Source organism: Mustela erminea, chromosome 13 (assembly GCF_009829155.1).
Source record: "Mustela erminea isolate mMusErm1 chromosome 13, mMusErm1.Pri, whole genome shotgun sequence".
NCBI lineage: Eukaryota > Metazoa > Chordata > Mammalia > Carnivora > Mustelidae > Mustela > Mustela erminea.
In genome coordinates this window covers 86,729,752-86,750,497 of record NC_045626.1, presented here as the reverse complement: position 1 = coordinate 86,750,497, position 20,746 = coordinate 86,729,752, and the positions used below count along the sequence as shown (strand labels likewise).

Sequence of the window (20,746 nt, the reverse complement as noted above, 5' to 3'; positions counted from 1 at the left end):
TTACCACAGTTTTGTTTCCGAAGCAAAAACCCTTGCTGTGAGAAAGAGGGAAGACAGGGTTTGGATCTGGCCTGAGGCAGGTGACTTAGCCTGGTAGGATCCATCTCCCCTGCCCCTCCCCGTCCCGTCTTCCACTGACCTCCAGCACACAGCAGGGGAGGCTGAGGGCCTGACCAGAAGGCCAGTAACACATGGGAAAACATATGTGACTTAACGCCCAATGGAAGAAGAAGAGAAAATTGTGCACAAGCTCTAACAGTTTTGGCCAAATTAGCAGTGGTCTTATTAGCAATGGTCTTAGTAAGAATGTGAGGAGAGGATGTGGGAAAAGGAAAGCAGATTGATGAGGGCGGGTGGCAGCGTTGGAGTCGTGCTGTTTCTTCTCCTTGGACTCGTTCTAATGTTATTTGTAATAAGACCCTGAGTCAGGTGGGGAGGCGCCAGGATGGCAGGTCTAGCTATTGAGAAGGCGAACAATGAACAGGTGGCCGCCGGCTTTCATCTCCAGAGGGACGCTGACTGCACTGAACGTGAGCACAGGCCGCCTGCAAGTTCCTAAAATAGCTGCAAAGGCCCCGGGAGGGTGGGAAATTCGGGCTCTGGCAGGATGTGGAGTGGGAGCTGCCGGGCGGCCGCCAGGAATTCATTAGCGGCATCTCTGCCTCCTCCAGACAGAGCCGGGCGGGGAGGAGTGCGTCTCGGAGGCGGAAAAGGTGGCCATGGATCTCAAGGACCCCAACCGCCCCCGGTTCACACTGCAGGAGCTGCGGGACGTGCTCCACGAGAGGAACGAACTCAAGTCCAAAGTGTTTCTGTTGCAGGAGGAGCTGGCGTACTACAAGAGGTGAGCGGCCCCGGGCGCGCCCCGGCGGGCTGCTTTTTTGGGGCTGCAGGAGGTCTTGGAAAGACAGGGATTGCCGCCGTCTCCATTCTGGGGTCCCTGTCTGTTCTGAAGGACTTACACCCACGCTCACAAGCCCTTTCTGAAACTCTGGGGCCCGGGTGCATTTTATAATTCAGAACTTCCCAGCTGTTAGAGAGGAGTAGTCCACAGACTGTGTATACGTAACATACACCACCAGCATCTGGGGCAGTTCCCCAAAATCACACACGTTAATAATGTTTTCGCAGAGGAAGATGCGAGTGTGCATTCTAAATGGGACAAGCAGCCATGATAATCGGGCTCATGTCACATTCTGCCACCAAATGAAGGACCAAAAAATGAATTTTCATTTTTAGAGTTTTTTGGATTTTAGAATTACGGATCAGAGATGGTAGAGCCGTACGGCCTAAGTATCTGTTCATTCAGCCCACGGCCAGTGAACTTACATTTATCAGAGCTGCACTGTCTGGTATGGTGACGTAGCCACTAGCTGTGTGGCTGCTCACATTTCAGTGAGCTAAAATAAAAGTTAAAATCCAGTTCCTCGGGTGTGCCCACCACATGCTTGCTCAGCTTCATACACACTGCCCCTCTATGGGTTTCTTAAAACAGTCCCTACTTAAAACAAAAACCAGTCCCCACTTGTTTCTACCTCCGGACCTTTGCATATACTGGTCCTGCTGCTGGGAATATGTTCCCCTTGGCTCTTCCCATGGTTGACTCCCTGGTCATCAGGGTTCAGGTCAGAGGTCACCTCCTCAGAGAGCTGTCCCTCCCCATTACTACTCATGCAAAGGAGTGCCCAGTTCTAGCCACCGTCACTTTCCTTGGCTTTACTTTTTTCATGCCCCTTCATCATCTTACTTTGATCCTATGGACATATTTTATTGTCTCTTTCCATAAGGGACTATGACAACAGGAGACCAGAAAACATTTGTCTTGTTCATGGCTAGGTTTCCTAGTCTTAGAATGGGGCTTAGCGTGGAGTAGATGTGCAACAAATACTTCTTGAATGGAAAGCCAGAAGGGAGGACAGATGTACCAGAAGTGGTCCCTGATCCAGTAGGGAAAATAAGAGAGGCACAGAAAATATAGGGCCACATATTTTTATTGAAAATCCCCTATATGCCTGGCACGTAAGAAAATTTTACTGATACTATGTGCACTGGCTGTTCAAAGGGAAAGATCCCTTCTCAGGGGTGGGGTAGAAATCAGGAAGGCTTCGTGTAGGGGGTGGCCTTTGAACTGGGCTTTCTCTAAAGGATAGGATACTGTTCAGGTATGGGAGATGTTCAGGAGTGGGTGTCATATTGCAGATGGAAGAAACCACAAGGTATGGAGACAGCATTTGGTAAGGAAAGGAGAGAGGAAGTAGTTCTGTGTGGCTAGATACCTCAAAGGAAACTGAAAGTTGCCTTTTTGAGATGTGAGTTCCTTTCCTGAAATTCTTCACATTTGACCAACTGGGCCAAAGAGACCACAGGCACCCACGTCCACTGCCTCTAGGGCTGACCCCTTCTCTTAGCTGGCCGTGCCCATTGCTAAGAGGCCAGTGCCCCAAGCAAAGAGACTGTTGGGGTACAGGCCACTTTTGCCATCTTCCTGGGTTCCCCCCATTCCCAGTATAACTCCACCCAGACCATCAGACGATACCCTTCTGGAATATTCCAGCTCTCGCAGAATTTTTGACTCTCTTATCTCACGCCTCTCAACTCCTTCCAGTGAAGAAATAGAAGAGGAAAATCGAATACCCCAACCTCCAGCAGTGGTCCACCCGAGAATATCCCCCCAGCCAGAGTCCGGGATCAAGCGACTGTAAGTGATACGCTTCGAGAGTGCGGGGCTGCTCGCGCACAGCTGACCTGGTGGTTCACGCGGGCTCTTTCACATCTGGGCACCTGCTCCAGGGCCAGGCTTGTCACTAACCCCCTCCTGCTGAGACAGGCTTAACCATGGAGCACGTGGGGCCTTAGCCCTTGACTTTGAGTTCATCTCTGCGCCTGAACGCTATGTTCCAGCTGGGGGTCTGCAGGCAGAGAGGGTGGAAAGGGGGTGGGGCCTGGGGCTGAAGCTCATGGCTTGAGTGTATCAGGCGAGGCGTGTCTCTGGGCAGCAAATAAGGCTGGTGGGGGCAATTTCACACACCCAAAGGGCCTGCAGCCCCAGCCGGCAAAGGTCTAGAATGGCCCCTGGTCCACCCCATCTGTGCATTTCTGTGATAACCCCCGACCCTTCCGTAAGGAAGTATTTATTCCTACATAATGCATGCAGAGTCAGGCCTTGGTTGCTGTGGGGAACACACAAGAAAGAAAAAACTCAGAATTGCCTTCAACCAGACTTGAAGCTACTTGAGTGGTTCTCAAAGACCCCCATGAGATTCGGAGTTTGTGGACCCCCTCCCTGGGGAGGAGGAGCCTCATGTACAGCTATGCATACAGTTTCTGGTGTGCTGACCCCTGCAGGCCTTCAGATAAAGGGCGAAAACCTCTGGTTGTGGGGGGACAGCTAGTGTCTACTCAGAGCCTGCTGTGGGCCAGGTACCATATCCTCAAGTCCCCACGATACTCCTGGGAGGTAGAGGCCCTGTCATCCCCATTTTATAGTTAAGGAAACTGAGGCAGCTCCCTAAGGACATTCAGCTATTAAGAGGCAGAGCCTGGGGTCAAACCTAGGTAGCCCGGCCCCACAGCCCATGTTTCAGACTGTGCCGGGTGCGCACACTCACACTGTTGTCTTATAGCCTTGTCATCTCCCCCAGGAGGGTCTTCCTGGCTCTTGGCTTTCCAGCTGTACCCACGGCTTATTACAGAAGAGGCCTCTCTTTCTCCCAAACTCTGGCAGGAGCTTTGTGGAAGCGCGTGGCGTGGGTTGGAAGGCCACCTGGAGCCTGTGGGGAGAGCAACTGGGATGTTACTTGGGTGCCTCGACCTTTGCAAACCGATTACATTGGGAAGTTCTTGGCTAGGTCTGACCCTGTGAAGTGATGGGAAGGGCAATGGAGAATGTGTGCAGCCTTGTGACTGTCTGAGCCTCTCCTCTTGGGAGGGGGCAGCTGCCCTCTAGAGTGCGCCCAGGAACGCGTGGCTCCTTCCCCAGCCTCTCTTGGCAGCTACGTGGCTTGTTTGCTTGGTCTTCGATCCCTGTGTGGAGTTCCCAGTTCTGGTTAGGGGTCGGCACTGACTAGGAGTGAAGCTTGGAACCAGAAGGGCTTCCTCTGAATCCCAACACCGTTTGGCCACATACTGTTAATAATCTAAAATTGGCAGTTGAAATTCAACTCAGAGTAACTCAAGAAAAACTGTTGGCTAAGGAACCCAGAATTCCCAGGTCAGAATGGCTTTCAGGCTCAGCTGGATCCAGGCCTTGTCATCAGACCTCTTCCTTGTTCCCTCCACGTCTGGCTCGGTTTTCCTATAGGTGGGCTGTGTTCGTGGATGCTGTCCCTGAGGGTGGCAGCATAGCAGACATCACCTCAGGCTTCTACTTTCTTTGGTCTTTTTAGTGTCTTCACGTGTGCTGCACACACCACTGCCAGGACTGGACTTCTAAGACATATGCGTTTCTAAGCCTGCCTTCCAAAGCTGGGCTGTCCTGATTTTGTGGTTTTCTGCTCCAGCCCCCTTTCCCTGCAGAAAGGCAATTAAGAGTTGGCTTTTGCAAATCCCAAACTGGGAAAAAGCCAGAGGAAAGTGATCCGAATTAGCCAGCAATCTCCTTCCCACTGGTTCTTCTACCCACACCTGAAGAGGCTGTGGTGTCAAATCCTCCTTTCTGGATTGTCCCACAAAGGATGCTCGGCCCTTCTCTCCTTTAGTGTGGCCTCTGTCTGCTCAGCAAGACCTAGGGCTCTGAGCCTGGCAGGAGAAGCAGCTGGCATTGGAGAGTCAGGGAAAGAGAAACAGACAAAGAGGGAGAGAGAGCAGGATCCCCCCGTCCAGAGGGTGCAGGTGGCCAGTCCCGTGGCCACCCCAGCTTCTAGAGGATGACTAGAAGATCAGGCTGGCACAAAAGGCTTTTGACCAGCCCAGGCAGGACAGTGGTTGCCTTTGTCCACCTCGGCTGCTGACTGGGAGCCACATCAGTGCGGCCCAGGAGCCCAGAGCCAGGGGCAGGGACGAATCTTCCCTGGGGGCTGGGGGTAGGGCATGGCGGTCCTCCAGATGGTTCCATGCCTTCCTCCCCTTCTGTCCCTCACACCTCTGGCACCCCTTGGGGTCTACTTGTCCCTTCAGCCTTGCTTTTGTGGAATGTTAATCACATGGCCTCTCTAGTAGAGGTCATGGCTGCTTTCCTGCCCTTGACCGGTTTCCCCCGTCCACCAACAAGTGAACATAACTACCATGGAGGTTTGAAGGGGCTTCATCAGCTCACACCACCTGAACTAAAGTATCTTCCACCCCGTCAGAAGCTCAGAGCTAGGACGATTAACTCCATTTCTCAGATGCATCATGGGCCCGGAGAAGCCCACTGCGGTTCCTTTAGATCAGACCGTTGAGAAGGGTCAAAGGTCGGGATTGGAACCCATGCCTTCCGCCTCCCGCCCCGCCCCCATTTCCTCACCCCAGGCCAAGTCACCAGCTGCGGGCGGACTGCCCAGTTCCCTTATCTCGCAAGTGCACCACGAGCCAAGGACGTCAGCCTCTACGTTTCTGGGCTGAGCTGGTGAAGGGAAACAGACACTCCTGCCGCCACTCAAAACTGAACCCAGAAGACGGTCCAAGAATAGCTTGTGACCCAGCAGCTGCGGGCCGGAGAGTCCAGGTTGGCACCGCCTGGGAAGGTCACGAGGGAGCGTGGAATGACTCCAGTGTTGTCCCCAGTGGCCACCAGGCACCAGCGCCCCCTTTGTGTGGCCTGCGTCTCTCGGCCACAGTCCTGCAGACACACGCGCGTGCGCAACAGCTTTCTGCAGAGCCGGGAGGCAGGAGGCAGGCAGCGGGGACACAGCGACAGCCACGGAAGCTATGGAGCAGAACAGCTGGTCACACATGCCAGCAAGGGTGGCCGTCAGAGTAGGCGGCCCCGAAGCCTCAGACAGTCGTGGCGGCGGTGCATTCTGTCCCTGTCCTACCCACCGCCCTCCTCGCTTCAGCCCAGAAATAGCTCCCTCACAGCCGTGCATTGCACCGCCTGAAATGCCACTGCCGCAACTTCATTTGGATTGAGTTTTCTAGAAATCGTCAGTGGGGAGGGAGTAGGTAAAACCAGCTACACCATATCCAGGACATAAATGTTCAACCGAAACAAGTCAGACTTTTTTTCGCGGAAGGGGCTGCCCCTCTAGGGGACGGGGTAGCTGCGGGGAGGCACCTCGCATAGGGAAGGAAGCGGCCGTGCGTCCAGCAACACATACGGTCACTCGGCCAGAACCCTCCAGGTGTCCCAAGGCCCTGGGCACCGGCCTGAGCCCTGATGAGACCCCAGATGAAGGCAGACAAACCTGTCACCCTGGGTCTGGGGCCATCCTGCACGATGACTGTGTCTTCCAGGGCTGCTGCTAGGCTAAAAGGGGTCCTGGCAGAGGTCGGTGCAGAACCGGGTGGCTTGGAGCCCCTGACAGCCTGGCCTTGGGGGATTGGGCCCACTTGTTCGACAAAAGGTATCCCCTCTTCCGTCACCATGAGAAGATACCCGTGTGGGTTCTGCCAAGATGCCAACTCCCAGCTACTCTGTGAAGTGTGTCAGTGGTAAATCCAAACACAGAAATCCCCAGCCTCATCTGAGACAGTCATGCCTCTCTCTTCCCAGCCAGCATCTAAAAAAAAAAAAAAAAATCAAAGTTGTTCAAAATCAGCTCTGGTGGCTTGACTGGAGCATCTTCATAGTCACCGTCAGCTCTGACTTCCGCAGGGGCGTGGCTTCTGCAGGCTCTCTGCCTCCGTTCTCCTGCCCAGCCCAACCGGGCCACCTCATCTTCTCTCCTGCACACCCCCTGGCTGCCTTCTTCGGGGACCCGCAGCCTGCAGCGTGTGGCTGTCGGGGGAGACGTGCTGGAATGGAAGACACCCGCAGGTGTCGCCGCTAACCCACAGTGGGTTTGACCCCTTCTTCCAGACCCCAGGCCTGCCTCTCAGCCCCAAGGGCCACCGTGTCTTCCCTTGGGGCCGCTGCAGTCAGGGCTTCAAGCCAAAACACTTTGTCTCGTGCCTCTGGAGGTGAGGAGCCCCAGACGCAGCTGTCGCCAGGGGCAGTTCCTTGTGAGGCCTCTGAGGGAGAAGGGCTCATGCCTCTCCCAGTTTCGGGGCCTTGCTGGCCCTCTTCGGCCTTTGCCGGCACGCAGAAGCATCGCCTGGGCCCCGGCTTTCACCTTCACCTTGTGGTCCTCCTGGGGGCGCGTCTCTGTCCAGATTTCCCCCTTTTAAAAAGCTCCACTTTTCTCCAGTATAACTGTCTTAACGGGCCACCTCTACAAGGATCCTATCTCCAAAGAGTAGCTTTCTGAGCTACTGGGGGTTAGGACCTGCACCGTGAGTTTTGGGGAGGGGGACACAGTTCCACCCGTGACATCTCCCGTAAGCAAACCCTTCGGCCGGTCTGCGTGTGCAGTGTGTTTACTTTTCATGCCTCCCTGTTTTTATCTTCTCTGTGTCTATCTGTACTTCTAACCAGGATCTTTACAGCCGTAATGCCCATGGTAGCAGCTGGACTGATCTTAGACGACCCCACCCTGCAGCCCATCCGAAGACTTGTTTCCCTTGTAGGCACTGGATTTTTGTGGGTTGGTTTGGAGCTGTGCCTTTGCAATGTGTGCTGCGGCTCTGCTGAGGCTGGCCCGCCTTCCTTGGCCACTTTAGCTGCATGGCCGTCACCTGCGTGTTCCCATCTGAAGTGGGTGTCGAGTGTGATTTCAGACGTGCCCTCATGAGGCTCTTGACCTGCACGAGCAAAGCCGTGGCGTTCTCGGCCCTGTCACCGATAATTCTGTCTTTTTTTTTTTTTTTTTCTTTCTGTTTCCATTCTAAAAACCACCTTGTCCATGATGCAGTAAAGAAGGTCCTTTAAGTGACGGGTCAGTAGTCAACACCCACTGTGACCCCCGCCCCCCCCCCCCCGAGTGACACTAACGCTGTTTCCGACCTTCACGCCCTAGCTTTCTAAACCGCTTTTGTTTGCCAAGCCACCGTCAGAAAGCCATGTGGCCGTCCTTACAAGAGGAAGGGCAGAGGAGGGGACCCATGCTTTGTTTCTCTCTGTGTCCCCCTTGGACAGGGAGTGGCATGTGGCTTTCTCGCTTGACTCAGGTAGAGGAGAAAAGTAACAGTGATGTGCTGCCGCTGTGTTCTGGGCTCGCTGACTGCCCCAGTGACACCATGGGAGGAGCTCGCAAGTAACCCGGGAGAGGACCGTTGTGCCTTGGCTCTTCAGTGTACATGTCTGCTATAGAGAAAAGACACTTAAGCCGGGAGGGGGGATTTCTCCAGATGTCCTCGGCTGGCCCCAGCTTTCGAAGAAAGACCACTTTATTCCTGGTAGGAGGTGATCGTAGGGTCCAGTAACCGTAGAAGAGTAAAATTTTCACCCAAAACTGAACTGGATGGGCCACAACACTTAAAAGAAAAAAAAAAAAAAAAAAGGCTACTAGGTGAGCAGAGAGAACTAAAAAGAGTTGATGGGAAGCTTTAGTTTCTCAGCCCTGCATCCCCGTTCGTTCCTGCCCCCGGGAAACACAACGTAGCTATTATCTCTCCTACCAAGGTCAGACACCAAAATTCAAAAGTAGCCCAAATTCAAGACGGGCTGCCTCAGGTTTGGTCCTGGTGGTCTTCGTGGAGGTGGAGCCAAAGCCGGCCTTGTTTGAAATGGGCCAGTGTTGGGGCGCCTGTAGCTCTGTTGGCTGAATGTCCCGACTCTGGATCTCCGCTCAGGTCGTGATCTCAGGGTTATGGACTGAGCACCCCCACATTGGGTTCCACGCTGGGCATGGGGTCTGCTTAAGATTCTCTCTGTCTCTCAAAAAATAAGCGGGCCAGTTTAGGGATCCTGCCTGGCTCAGTCCATACAGTGTGTGACCTTTTTTTTTTAAGAGGGAGTGCGAGCAAGGCGGTGGGGAGGGGGCGGGCAGAGGGAGAGAGAATCTCAGATCGTGAGATCATGACCTAAACCGAATCAAGAATCAGACAGTTAACTGACTGAGCCCCACAAGTGCCCTGAGCATGTGACTCTGAATCTCAGGGTTGTGAGTTCAAGCCCCACATTGGGTGTGGAGCCTAAAGGAAAATTTAGAAAGAAAAAAAGTTTTTTAATGGGTCATTGTATAAGCTTTATGCCTGCGATTTCTTCCTTCATCTTTGAGGCATCAGATGGTTCACTTTGATCAACAATCAGTTGTCATAGCTGGTTTTGTTTCAGTTTTTTTTGTTGTTTTTTGGTTTTTTTAGAGAGCGTGGGGGCGGGCGGGCAGAAGGAGAGGGAGAGACAGAATCTTAAGCAGGCTCTATGCCCAGCAGAGCCCAACACAGGGCTTGATCTCACGATTCTGAGATCATGACCTGAGCCACTCGGGTGCCCCAGGAATCGGAGCTGTTGTCTACATCAGCTGCCGCCATGTAGCAAGTTATGGTGCTAACTTCTAAAGGCTTTCGCCCTTAAGTCAGTTTTTGACACTGTCATTTGGTGTTTTCCCCGGTTTCATTCACATACAATGGTCACAGTTTGATCCAATGACAGAACCGTGTCTACTCTCACTTACTTCTCAATTGTCTCATTTTTCTAAAATACCTACGTCCGACTCCTCTCTAGCAGTAATATCCACAAAAGCTGGGCTTCGGTGTGCTGCCTATGTACTTTCCTGAGTCATGTTACAGAACAACTTAAAAACATTTGTCTCTTTATGTCAGGATCCTCCTAAACTCTGTGGCTTTCAGTTACTGCCTTCTCCGCATCATTAGGGTAAAGAAACCCCAGATGTCTGTTTCTGGTCGTTGTTTATTTCCACCGGGAATGGGAAGAGACCGTCAGCAGTGTTTAAGTAAGAGAGGAGCCACATCACACGTCACCTAGGCGCATGCCGCATTCACACTGTGTCACCTCCCAGGTTCGGGGACAGTGACAGGCAGAATCACCCTGCTGCTTTCTCGAGTACCTTTGACCCGCGCTCCCCACTTTCCCTTTCCCACCTTGAGTTGATTTGCTGCCTTCCACATTTGCTGCTCTGTGTCCTGGCACGGCAAAGACTCTCCACAGGGCACAGCCCAGGCCCGGCTCTCATTTCTTTCTTTCTCTTCCGAAAAGGTTTAGCTTCTTCTCCCGCGACAAGAAGCGTCTGGCCAACGCGCAGAGGAACGTGCACATCCAGGAGTCCTTTGGCCAGTGGGCCAACTCCCACCGCGATGACGGTTACACGGAGCAAGGACAGGAAGCCCTGCAGCACCTGTGACCGCGGCGGCCGCCTCCCCTGCCCCAACGCCCTCGGACCGGAACTGTCCCCCGCCAGCGCCCGCAGCGGAACCCGACAACCCCCGGGTGTCTCGACCTTGCACACCTCTGGGTTCAGAAGCACCCTCAGAACTGATCCCTCAAACAGACTGTCTGCTTTGAGGAAGCACACTGAAAAACTGACGCCAAACTCGAAAGACATGTTTATTTATACCCAGGGCTCTCACCGTTTATAATAGATGACTGATCCCTTAGGATATATATTTAATAATACCATGAGCAGAGGCCAGACTTTTGCATTAACTTCAGTAACACAAGCTTCTTTAAGCCAAATACATCACATGCACTGTAACTGCTGTTTGACTTGCTTTGTATGAAATTCTGTGTGTAGAGGTTTTATTAACACATCTGTCGTGCTCGATCGAGTGGGAGGCAGGGAAGTGGTAGATTCTCATTAGATCATTCAGGAAGTTGTCATGGTGGTAGCATAATAGGTTGGATGCGTCTGTCAGATAAGCGGGGCCTCTGAAGTCACCAGGCGAGCTGGCCCCACTTAGATGGGAAGCAACAGAAAATAGAGATGACAGCCCCGCCCAGAAGCTGGAGATGACTTGCAAGAGAGCCAGGGGTTCTCTTTTCTCACCTTGTTACTGACACAGCCTAGAGCATGGAGCAAGTGCCTTGGAATCAGCTTGAGTTATGCAGTACTAACCAAAGTTGCTAAGGATGAGACGTTGCAACCTTTCTCATTTGTATTTTTTTCCCCTTGGCTTCTTTCTTCCTTTTAGCCTCCCGTGTATCAAACACTTGGTCTCCTATAAAGAAGACAAGTGTGCCGGAGCGGATTTGGAATGGGGTGGAGGAGCCTAGGGGATACAGGACTTGGGGGGAAGGGGGGAGGCTCGCCAGTGCGAGGGCGGTGGGTGAAGTGATTGCTTGGGGACCACATGTCGGGCTGACTCATGGGGCTGGGGTGGCAGACAGAGAGCTAGAAGCCTGCAGCTGGTGAGCTGGGGTTTTGCCCAAATAGCACGGTCTTTCTCCTACTCACAGAGGACCCAGGGCACAGGCTGGGTGCTGACAGACTGAGAGAGGTAGCATTTGCTAACAGAACACAAGTACATCGGACGGTCCGCAATCTACACATTGCTAAGAAACCATCAGGGTGGTTTACAGAGTCGATGGGAACTTTCCAGACTGCTGAAAATAACTGCTTTTGCACGGTGGTTCTCAAACCTGATTGGCCACGAGATTTATCAGTTGATTCTGAGTATAAAAGCAGGCGATGAAGAACCCCCTCCCCCAGGCCACCTTTAGTTGCCCTTTCCCCAGGAGTAGCCAGTGTTGCCAGTTTCTTGAGTGTCTTTCTTGAAAGAGCTTATAAATATACATGCGGTTATGTAACAAAATATATTTTTTTCTTTTTTTTTTTTTAAACATAAATGGCAGCAAACTATATATATGTGCTATTCCGTACCTTTCTTTTCTTAGAATACCCTGGAGATGACTCCACATCGGTACTAAGACGTGGGTCTCAGTGTCCCCCAGGGACATTTGACAATGTCTGGAGTTGATTTTGGTGTTTTGGTTGTCACGACTGCTACTGTCATTCAGGGTGTAGGCTCCAGGGATTCTGCTCAACGCCCTACGATGCTCAGGACAGCATCCCACAACAGAGAATCTTCTAGCATCAGATGTAATCGTGCAAGATGGAAGGACTACCATGTGGATGCGTAATTTGTTCACGTTTGCCCAGGCCCCCAGCGATGGACAGGGAGCTTCCTTCCGATCTTTTACTGCCTAAAACAGCACCGCACACTTTCGTACATGTACGTCAGTCTGTAGAATAAACTAGAAGAATTACTTGCCAGGTGATAGGGTATATGCCTTTGTCACAGGGCTACTGCTAAGGTCCTTGCTGTGGGGCCTCTACCAGTTTTTTTGTTTTGTTTAGTTATCAGGACCCATACAAGATGAAGCCTGCACGTCAAGGATGGGGTCTGAGTGTGCGTATTTGTTTAATCCATCCATGTTCTGGTACCCAGGGTTGATAACTGTGGCACGGACGGCATAAACTCCGTGAATGGATTTCTTTCTTCTGATGCTGTCTCACCACACGAGCTTTCTTGATGTGGACTGCTCTTTTAGCTGAAGGACCTGCCAACTCTAGCCCATAAAATACTTCAGGTGCCGTAATAGGGAGTGCTTTGTGAAACCTGAGTGAAATCAGAGGGGTGTTCCTGCACAGCTGTTTTTTGAGATGTGGGAGATGGTAAAATTCTGCACTGGAAATTTACAAAGGAAAGAGTCTATTTTTTGAAAACCGTTCAAACGGCTGACAGTTTTTTGTGGTTTTTTTTTTTTTTTTTTAGACTTTATTTATCTGACACAGAGAGAGAGATCACAAGTAGGCAAGAGAGGCAGGCAGAGAGAGAGAGGGAAGCAGGCTCCCCGCTGAGCAGAGAGCCCAATGCGGGGCTCGATCCCAGGACCCTGAGAGCATGACCTAAGCAGAAGGCAGAGGCTCAACCCACTGAGCCACCCAGGTGCCCCCCAACAACACTTTTAAGATAGAGCAGGTTCTCGTAACGAGAGTCATACTCGGAATGCAAAAACCTAGTCATGAATGTGTTGTCTTGATACAAAGTCCTTTACTTTGCATGAAGCATCTTGAATTTTTAAGAACCTGAGCTTTCAAAGATACAGCCATTGGTAAAACAAAAATGCTAAGTGTCACTTTTGTGAAAGTCCTGTGAAGAGCAAGGTAGTTTTCAAAGCCCTCAGAAACTGAGGCCAATATATCCAGCCCCCAAACAAACGGGAGGTTGGATGTCCAAAAGGGAGAAGACAAATCAATCAGAACCGGATAGCAGCCTTTCATTGATTTCTCTTCACTTGTTTCATGCTCACTTTTCTTTTTTTTTTTTTAAAGATTCTATCCATTTGAGACAGAGAGATACAGAGAGAGAGAGCATGAGCAGGGGGAGAGGCAGAAGCAGGGTCCCTGCTGAGCCAGCCCTATGCCAGCTTGATCCCAAGACCCTGGGATCCTGACCCGAGCCAAAGGCAGATGCTTAACCATCACCGTCTCTTTGGAGCTTCACAAACCAGAGCCCCAGAGGCTTGCAACTTGGGTTTTTCATTTTAAATGCCAGCCTCCCTGCCCAAAAGAGGGAGGAGAAAAAGGCAGTCAGCATTTACCTCCAGAATGGAATTACATTTGTTGAAGAGTAGCTGACTGCTGACCTAGGCCACTGCTCACACACTGGCTTTGCTACGCAGTTCTGGACACTCTCCCTGAATTCACTTTTCTGTCCCTTCTTTACTTCAGCTTGGCAAGCCTTTACACTATGGACATAAAGATAGAAAAGACAGAACGTACTCTGACCAGATTTGGGTTCCCACGAGTCTGAAAGCAATGCAAATGATTTTTGGTCATCTTTTTGCCAAGCCCCCAAAACGGTCCATTTCAACAGAAAGGAGAAAAAGTCACAAAAACAAATCCTCTACTGCCAGATTAAGAGAGAATTCTCCACTGCCACATGCCCTTCTGTATAGTGCTGGTGAGGACAAAACTGTTTCTCAGGTTTATTGAATAATGGGTCCCTGGCACAACAAGATGAAATTTCATCGTATCAGCATGTCCAGCTTAAACCGCAGCTCCAGGCTGGAAAGAAAACTTACTCCAGACTCCCATCACCATCAGCAAGTTTTATTCAAGCCCCGGACATACACACTGTATAACAGCAACACAGATCTCGCTGGGCTTCTGTCTATGCGGTGTCTTCGTCTGGGTGCTGGTGGAGGCGCTGGGCCTCTATTTACTTCGGTCCCTCTTCTCCCTCCCCTTGGCTCTGTCATCTCTGAAGTCCCTCTCTCTGTCCCAGTCACTTTCTGGCCACACCCTGGCTGGCTCTCTGTCCTGCCATCTCCTCTCCCGGCCACGGTCGTGGTCTCGGTCCCTTGTCCGAGAGTCCCAGTGTCTCTCTCGAGACCGAGATCCCTCCCGCTTTTCCCTTTTCCCCTCTCTGTATTGGTCATTCTTAACAATCGGCAAATTAATGGGTTTTCGGAAAGGCCGATCGCGCCCCCCAAACCTTAGCTGCCCGGATTCCTTCTTCCCCCCGAGACCCCCTCCAAGTCGCCGAGGGATCCAGCCTTTGAGGGTCCTTTCCAGCTCGTAGTCCACAAATATCTCATGCTGGTCAATAACCAGGCCGTCCGCATCCCGGTAGGCTTTGATCAGAGAACGCTCCTCCTTGTATTCGATGAAGGCATAGCCCTTGGAAAAGCCCGTGACCAAGTCCCTCACCAGCCTAAGCCGCCGGATGTCCCCATAGCGGGAAAACACTTCCTTCAACTTCTCCTCCTTGGTCTGCAAGTTTAGTCTGGCCACAAACAGGGTGAGGAGGGGGTCTCCTGTGACGCCTTTGTTGGGGGTGTATCGAGCCAACATTGCCCTCCAGACGGCGCGATCGTGTGGGTCTTCATCGGTGCCGTCGATGCTGCCTGCTTTAAGCGGGTCATACTCCTTGGCAATGGGCATCCAATCGTTCATGTTCTAGGAGGGATCACAGCAAGCCTTTATGGAGCACCTACTATGACCTACTCATTTCATCCTTATAACAAACAACCCCATGAAGTAGATACTGTTACTCCCTCCTTCAGTAGGGAAGGAAGCGGGGCCCAGAGCCAGAGGCCTCCCAGTCACAGAGCGGATGGAACAGTATCAAAGCCAGACAGTGGGGCTCCAAGACGTGGTCACCGCTGCTCTACACTCCATCCCGGGAAGAAGCAAGGGGCAACGTGCTTGAGTTTGAAACATCCGTGTACCATCCAATTTAGTCACATCAGGACACTCACCAACTACGTGACAACGTGGCAACGCAAATCAAAATCCAGGCTCACCTTTCAGACTAAAATGGTCATAGGAAAACCAGCCTGGGAACGGCTATGAAAAATGGTGTTTTTATTTTTTTAAAGGTTTCATTTGACACAGAGAGAGGGATCACAAGTAGGCAGAGAAACAGGCAGAGAGAGAGGGAGAAGCAAGCTCCCCACTGAGCAGAGAGCCCGATGGGGGGCTTAATCCCAGGACCCTGAGATCATGACCTGAGCCGAAGGCAGAGGCTTAACCCACTGAGCCACCCAGGCGCCCCCAAAAGTGGTGTTTTTAAAAGCCCTTTACTGTCAAGTATTTCAAACATGTACCCACGTAGAGAATGGCATAGCCCTCCACAAACTCGTCACCTGACTCTGACCAACACGTGGCCAGTCTTACTTCATCTGTGCCTCACTTGCATCCCCACTCCTAGATGACTCTGAAAGAAATTCTAGATCCTACATGCTCTTCTATGAATGTTCTGGTATGCGTCCTTAAAAGATAAGAAAGGGAAGGACTGTTGGTAAAACACAAAACTACAAAGGAAAATGGTGCTTTGGATGTGGTATTTTGCAACAGGTAGCATAGCTGAAATTACAGCAACCCGGCAGCAACCAACTCCGGTTCAAAAGCAACATGGGCTTTCTTCCCAATCCCCTGGCTGATAATCTGTTCATGCCTGAAGGCCTGGGAACTGACTGCAAAGGTAACTTTAGCCCTGCAAACATACTGCAACTGTGATTCATTCTGATACAGGAATTTTTTTTTTAAGATTTTATTTATTTATTTGACAGATCACAAGTAGGCAGAGAGGTAGACGGGGCGGGGAGGGGGGAACCAGGCTCCCCACTGAGCAGGGAGCCCGATGCGGGGCTTGATCCCAGGACTCTGAGATCGTGACCTGAGCCGAAGGCAGAGGCTTTAACCCACTGAGCCACCCAGGTGCCCCAGAATTTTTTTTTTTTTTTTTTTAAGAGGATGGGAAAGTTGAAGTTGAGAGGAGAGGCTGTTGACACGGTAACTGATACACATTCTGGGGAATTTGCTGGAATAATACAGCTTGTCAACATTTCAGACACTGCTACTGCTCACGTGACCGCCTCTATAAAACTTTAGAGCCATAACTGAGATTCGTTACCTTAAAACCAGGACTCCAGGTGCTTAGCCAGCTCAATGAGCAGAGCATGTGACCCCCGATCTAGGGGTCATGAATTCCAGCCCCACGTTGGCTGCAGAGCTGGCTTTTATAAACAAACAAATGAGGGCTCTGTCGAATTTATGAATAATCTCATTCATAATATCTTTCCATGATATTTATTAAAATATCTATAATTTTTCCCCTCTTACTTGTATTTTCCTCAAGGATCTTTTTACTTTTCTTTTTCTTCATTTGATGGGTCATGGAGGGAGGGTGCCCTATGGGATTATTTTCCCAGTAAAAAGACCAAACACAGAATAAAATCCAAAATCAATGGCACTGCACTCAAGACCTCTGACTGTCACTTATCGTTTCACCACAGCCACTACAAGATCTTCTTTACTCAGGATTGCTCCTCATTCCTTAAATGCGCCCTATCCCCCAGCTCCGGGTCCTCCTCCGTGCAATTTCCTCTCCTGGGAACAGTGTCTTCCTTTCCACATCTCCACTTACGGAAACTCTATTGATCCTTCCAAGCTGCTTCGGCAGGAAGCAAATTCATCTGTCCCATAGCTCAGGGCACCTCTTCTGTAATACCAAGCACATTTTCCCGGAACACACAGCAAATATTCTTTAGTCTAGGGTATGCTTTGCTTTATCTCCCTTCTAGGACACTTCCTGATGAAGACTACGAACTGAGAGGCAAAACCACCTTATACCGTCTGCCACCACAGTATAAAAGGAGGGTATATATGCCTGTCACCGTTAACCAGCAACTTTGGAGAAGGCAGCTCTGGTATCCTTATCCGTAAAAGGATAAAAAAAACAGCTGGAGTGGCGAGCTGAGAGGGTTTCAGTCCCTCTGGGGGCTGCCTCTAACTCACTGTGTCCTCTCTTGTGGCTGGAACTTCTCCATATGAAAAAAAGAAGAAAGTAAGAGAGAGCACTATGTTGTTTGACTCTCTCCCTGCTCTAGTCTCTTAACAATTCCATTCTACTGGCCCTACCGTTCTAGACCACACTCCCTATCCTCCATCACAGGGTTGCAGACACATACGCAGGGACCATACTTATTAGAGTTAACTTGTATCGAAGACTTAGGAGGTGCCGGGCACCATGCTAAGCACTTAATTCCCCTCCCCTTGCAACACTGTCAGGACATAGGTTCTACTATTAGTGCCATTTCAGGTGAGACAGAGACACACAAAAAACTTTCTTTTGTCCCAAATCACAAGGCCAAGAAGTAGCTTTGCCAGGGAGTTACATTTAAGGGCTTTGACCACTCCAGAGCTGGACTTGAGCTCTTAGTATTTCCTTAGATGGCTGTCATAAAACAGAAAACTGTGAAGGTGGGGAGAGCAAAAACAACAACGAAAACCAAGAGGATTCTGTGTTTTTGAGGCTGAGGAAGAATCCCTTCCCCAACCAAGAAGAAAGGTCATAAAAGATCCATCAAATAAAACTGATATTATTCTCCACTGAACTCCTGTTCAAAGCCTTAAAAATTCTTTAATGTATGAAAGACATTAGGGTTCAAAGCCTACAGTCAAGAAAGAATTCTTGAGACATTTCAGTGCAAAAACGTGGTTTCATTAAAGCATGGGGACAGGACCTGAGGGCAGAAAGAGCTGCACCCTCCCAACTTTCAAGTTGGGAGGGGGTTACGGATCGTGGAAGTCTCTAGGAATTTTGGAAACAAGGTTTCCAGGACTTTCAGGGGGCTGGCTATTTTGGGGAAAAGGTCATGTATTACTGTCCAATAAAACCTTAGTCATGATGGGGCGCCTGGGTGGCTCAGTGGGTTAAGCCGCTGCCTTCGGCTCAGGTCATGATCTCAGGGTCCTGGGATCGAGTCCCGCATTGGGCTCTCTGCTCAGCAGGGAGCCTGCTTCCTTCTCTCTCTCTCTCTCTCTCTGCCTGCCTCTCAGTGTACTTGTAATTTCTCTCTGTCAAATAAATAAATAAAATCTTTAAAAAAAAACAAAAAACCTTAGTCATGAGACCCCTGATGTATATCGGTGGGTCATATGCTTGGGGAATGATTGCCAACACGGATCTTGAGGGGACAGAGATAAAGGGAGTTTCCAAAGGAATTTTTATATGTTCAGATAGACTCACAGGATCCTGGGGTTTGGGCTAAGACTGCCTTTTGCCCTTAGCAAAGTATCAGCATCAAGGCAGCTGGGTCCCTAGAGGAATGTCACTCTGCCTGTTTCCAGCACTTGTCAGAGGGTTGTAGGTAGGAAGGACATTTAATCATTTTTCTTCTGCCTTTGTATCCCACATCGTTCTTCAAGTTAAAATCTGAAGAGCATTACAAAGGGAGAGTCTGAATTTTCTTTCTCCTTCATGGGTCTACTTCTATCATTACTAAATGCCAGGGTGCCTGGGTAGCTAAGCCCATTAAGTGTCTGCCTTCGGCTTAGGTCACCCTCTCAGGGACCGGGGAAGGAGCCCCACACGGGGGTCCCTGCTCAGTGAGGAGTCTGCATCTGCTTCTCCCGCTCCGTCTGCCCCTTAGCCCCCTGCTAGTTTTCTCTGTCTCTCTCAAATAAATAAAATCTTAAAAAAAAAAAAAACACCTAAGTGGCATGAAAAGGAAAGGAAGGGAGGGGAGGAGAGGAGAGGAAAGGAAGAAAACTAAAACCAAGCGCCAGGACAGCAGCAAGCTTCACGGTTTCTCATCCATCTTCCTGGGAGTATCCCCTCCTCTGCTGCCTTAGGTTGAGATTTCCAGTTTCTTTGGTCAATGTCACCATTTCATAAACATTCATAAATCTCAAATGAGATGCGAGCGATGAATGGTGAGGGAGAACACCAGGGCTAAGACCTAGTCCGTCCAAAGCTTAAATCCTCTGAAAAACGTAGCTACGTGCCCCTTCACTAGGTTATGGTGAAGATTAGGTAGGACAGTGTCTGTGGATGTGCTTTATAGTTAGAACGCATGATGCAGATGCGTTATTACGAAACCGTCCAACAAAGCGTGGAAAAGGGTGCTTCCCCTTTCTAAAGCCCCCGAGTTTAGAATATTCCCGCGCTTTGCATCCAAGCGCGAAACTGAAGCGGGACCCGCGGAGCCCTCCCGCGCATGCGCAGTGGCGCCGCGGCCGCGAATGCGGAAGTCTGGGTGGGAAAGCCTGTGCTCCTAGCAGCCCCGCCGCACCTCGGTCCGGACCGGGGGCCCTCGAGGCTGCCCCCGCCCCCCGCCAAAACCCCCAATCTCTCACCCTCTGAGTGGGAGAAGGGGCTCTTCTTCCACCCCAGCTATCGCCCCCGCTTTCCGCAACACAACCCCAGAAGGGCTTCCCCCGACTTTGCCAGGCTTCAACATGGCGGCCCCTCCACGAGTGGACGCAAGGTCCGGGTCGAATTCCCTCGTCCTTCCCGTCGGAGTGGGCCCTCCGGCCGCCAGGCCGCTCCCACTTACCTCAGCAAGGCTCCGGCTTCCCTTCGCACTGAAGCCAGCGGACTCCACGGACTCCAAGCGCCGGGAGATTCCTAGCGCTTGCCCGAACGGACCTTTATATTGGAAGAAGCAGATTCGCCACGAGCAGTGTTTTGTTTTGTTTTTACTTTTAAGAAACTTAATCCACGTGTATTGAGCCTCGAGGGTATATCATCGCCGAAGAGAAGAAGCTTTCCGTTTTTCTAATTTTTTGCACGACGACAGAAATTGCTTAATTGGACGATTGAGTTGAAAGACTATCGAATGTGCGGTTAGTCGTCTGGGAGGAGCAGACTCGCCCTCCGTAGCGAAGGGATCGGTCCCCTCGGCGCGACTGTCGTCTCTCAAGACTCACTTTGGGAATCGGTTTATATCCTGGTGTCTTCAGAGAATGCGTGTGCTGGTTCCCACCGAAGAAGAAAAGGGGTCAGGGAAGGGTTGACCACCCTGACTCCATCTTGCACCAGCCACCATTTTGTGGGGTTCTCCGAAGAGCAGCCCCTCTCGGAATCATGATAAACATGCCGAGGTTTGAACCCCTGGAAGGTTCCCTCCGTCTCGCAGCCTTGAGCAAAAGAGGGCAGCTGATAAGTGGGCAAACCCCTACCAGCTGAAATTTTTCCCTCGCTGGGGTAAACCAAGGTCGGGCACACCAACTGAGTTGGATGGTGCTTCGCCCTTTGCAAACCGCATTAAAGAGTGGTCTCCTTTTTCCTCGCTCATGGGCTCGCTCCAGAGGTTTTTCCCTTAACAGTGTGGAGCAGCGGCGGCAAAAGTGTGCAACAACCTAATTACCTCCTGCGGAGGTCTGGACCTGCCGAAGTGAGCACCGCAGCCCCGTGTCGCCTCTCTTAGGGCAGCTCTTATAATGGGGGTTCTGGGGGGGTTCCCCACCTCGGTAGAGCTCAGAAGACTTTTCTTTCTTTCCTTCCCCCCTTCCCCCGCTTTAAGATTTTATTTTATTTTATTTAGATTTTATTTATTTGACAGAGGTCACAAGTAGGCAGAGAGGCAGGCAGAGAG

General features: G+C 50.9%; 2 protein-coding genes across 6 annotated transcripts in view; one reads left to right on the top strand and one right to left on the bottom strand.

The window, feature by feature from the left end:
• The window catches only part of RILPL1 (Rab interacting lysosomal protein like 1), a 41,370-nt gene extending 29,042 nt beyond the window's left edge, over window positions 1-12,328 (top strand). The window contains exons 5-8 of one of the 4 annotated variants that reach the window (XM_032311527.1): window positions 762-844; window positions 2,606-2,698; window positions 7,869-7,892; window positions 10,115-12,328. In XM_032311527.1, coding sequence (XP_032167418.1) covers window positions 762-844; window positions 2,606-2,698; window positions 7,869-7,892; window positions 10,115-10,259 — 345 coding nt within the window. In that variant the 3' untranslated portion in view covers window positions 10,260-12,328. Of the gene's footprint in view, window positions 1-671; window positions 845-2,605; window positions 2,699-7,492; window positions 7,581-7,868; window positions 7,893-10,114 lie in introns of all 4 variants that reach the window. The other 3 variants (XM_032311524.1, XM_032311526.1, XM_032311525.1) reach the window with 3 other exon arrangements.
• Window positions 12,329-13,646: 1,318 nt separating this feature from the next.
• On the bottom strand, window positions 13,647-20,105 carry SNRNP35 (small nuclear ribonucleoprotein U11/U12 subunit 35). Of its 2 annotated transcripts, none has more exons than XM_032311529.1 (2): window positions 19,706-20,105; window positions 13,647-14,819 (listed from the first exon to the last, which is right to left on the bottom strand). In XM_032311529.1, exon 2 carries the CDS (start codon window positions 14,814-14,816, stop codon window positions 14,076-14,078), a length of 741 nt encoding a protein of 246 aa, XP_032167420.1. In that variant the 5' UTR covers window positions 14,817-14,819; window positions 19,706-20,105; the 3' UTR covers window positions 13,647-14,075. The 2 variants fall into 2 exon arrangements, with proteins under 2 accessions (XP_032167420.1, XP_032167421.1); XM_032311530.1 differs by lacking the exon at window positions 19,706-20,105 and adding an exon at window positions 19,506-19,633.
• Between the last annotated feature and the right edge of the window lie 641 nt (window positions 20,106-20,746).

Excerpts from the sequence above, each read along its gene's own strand:
- SNRNP35 (XM_032311529.1), bottom strand. The coding sequence starts at position 14,816 with ATGAACGATTGGATGCCCATTGCCAAGGAGTATGACCCGCTTAAAGCA.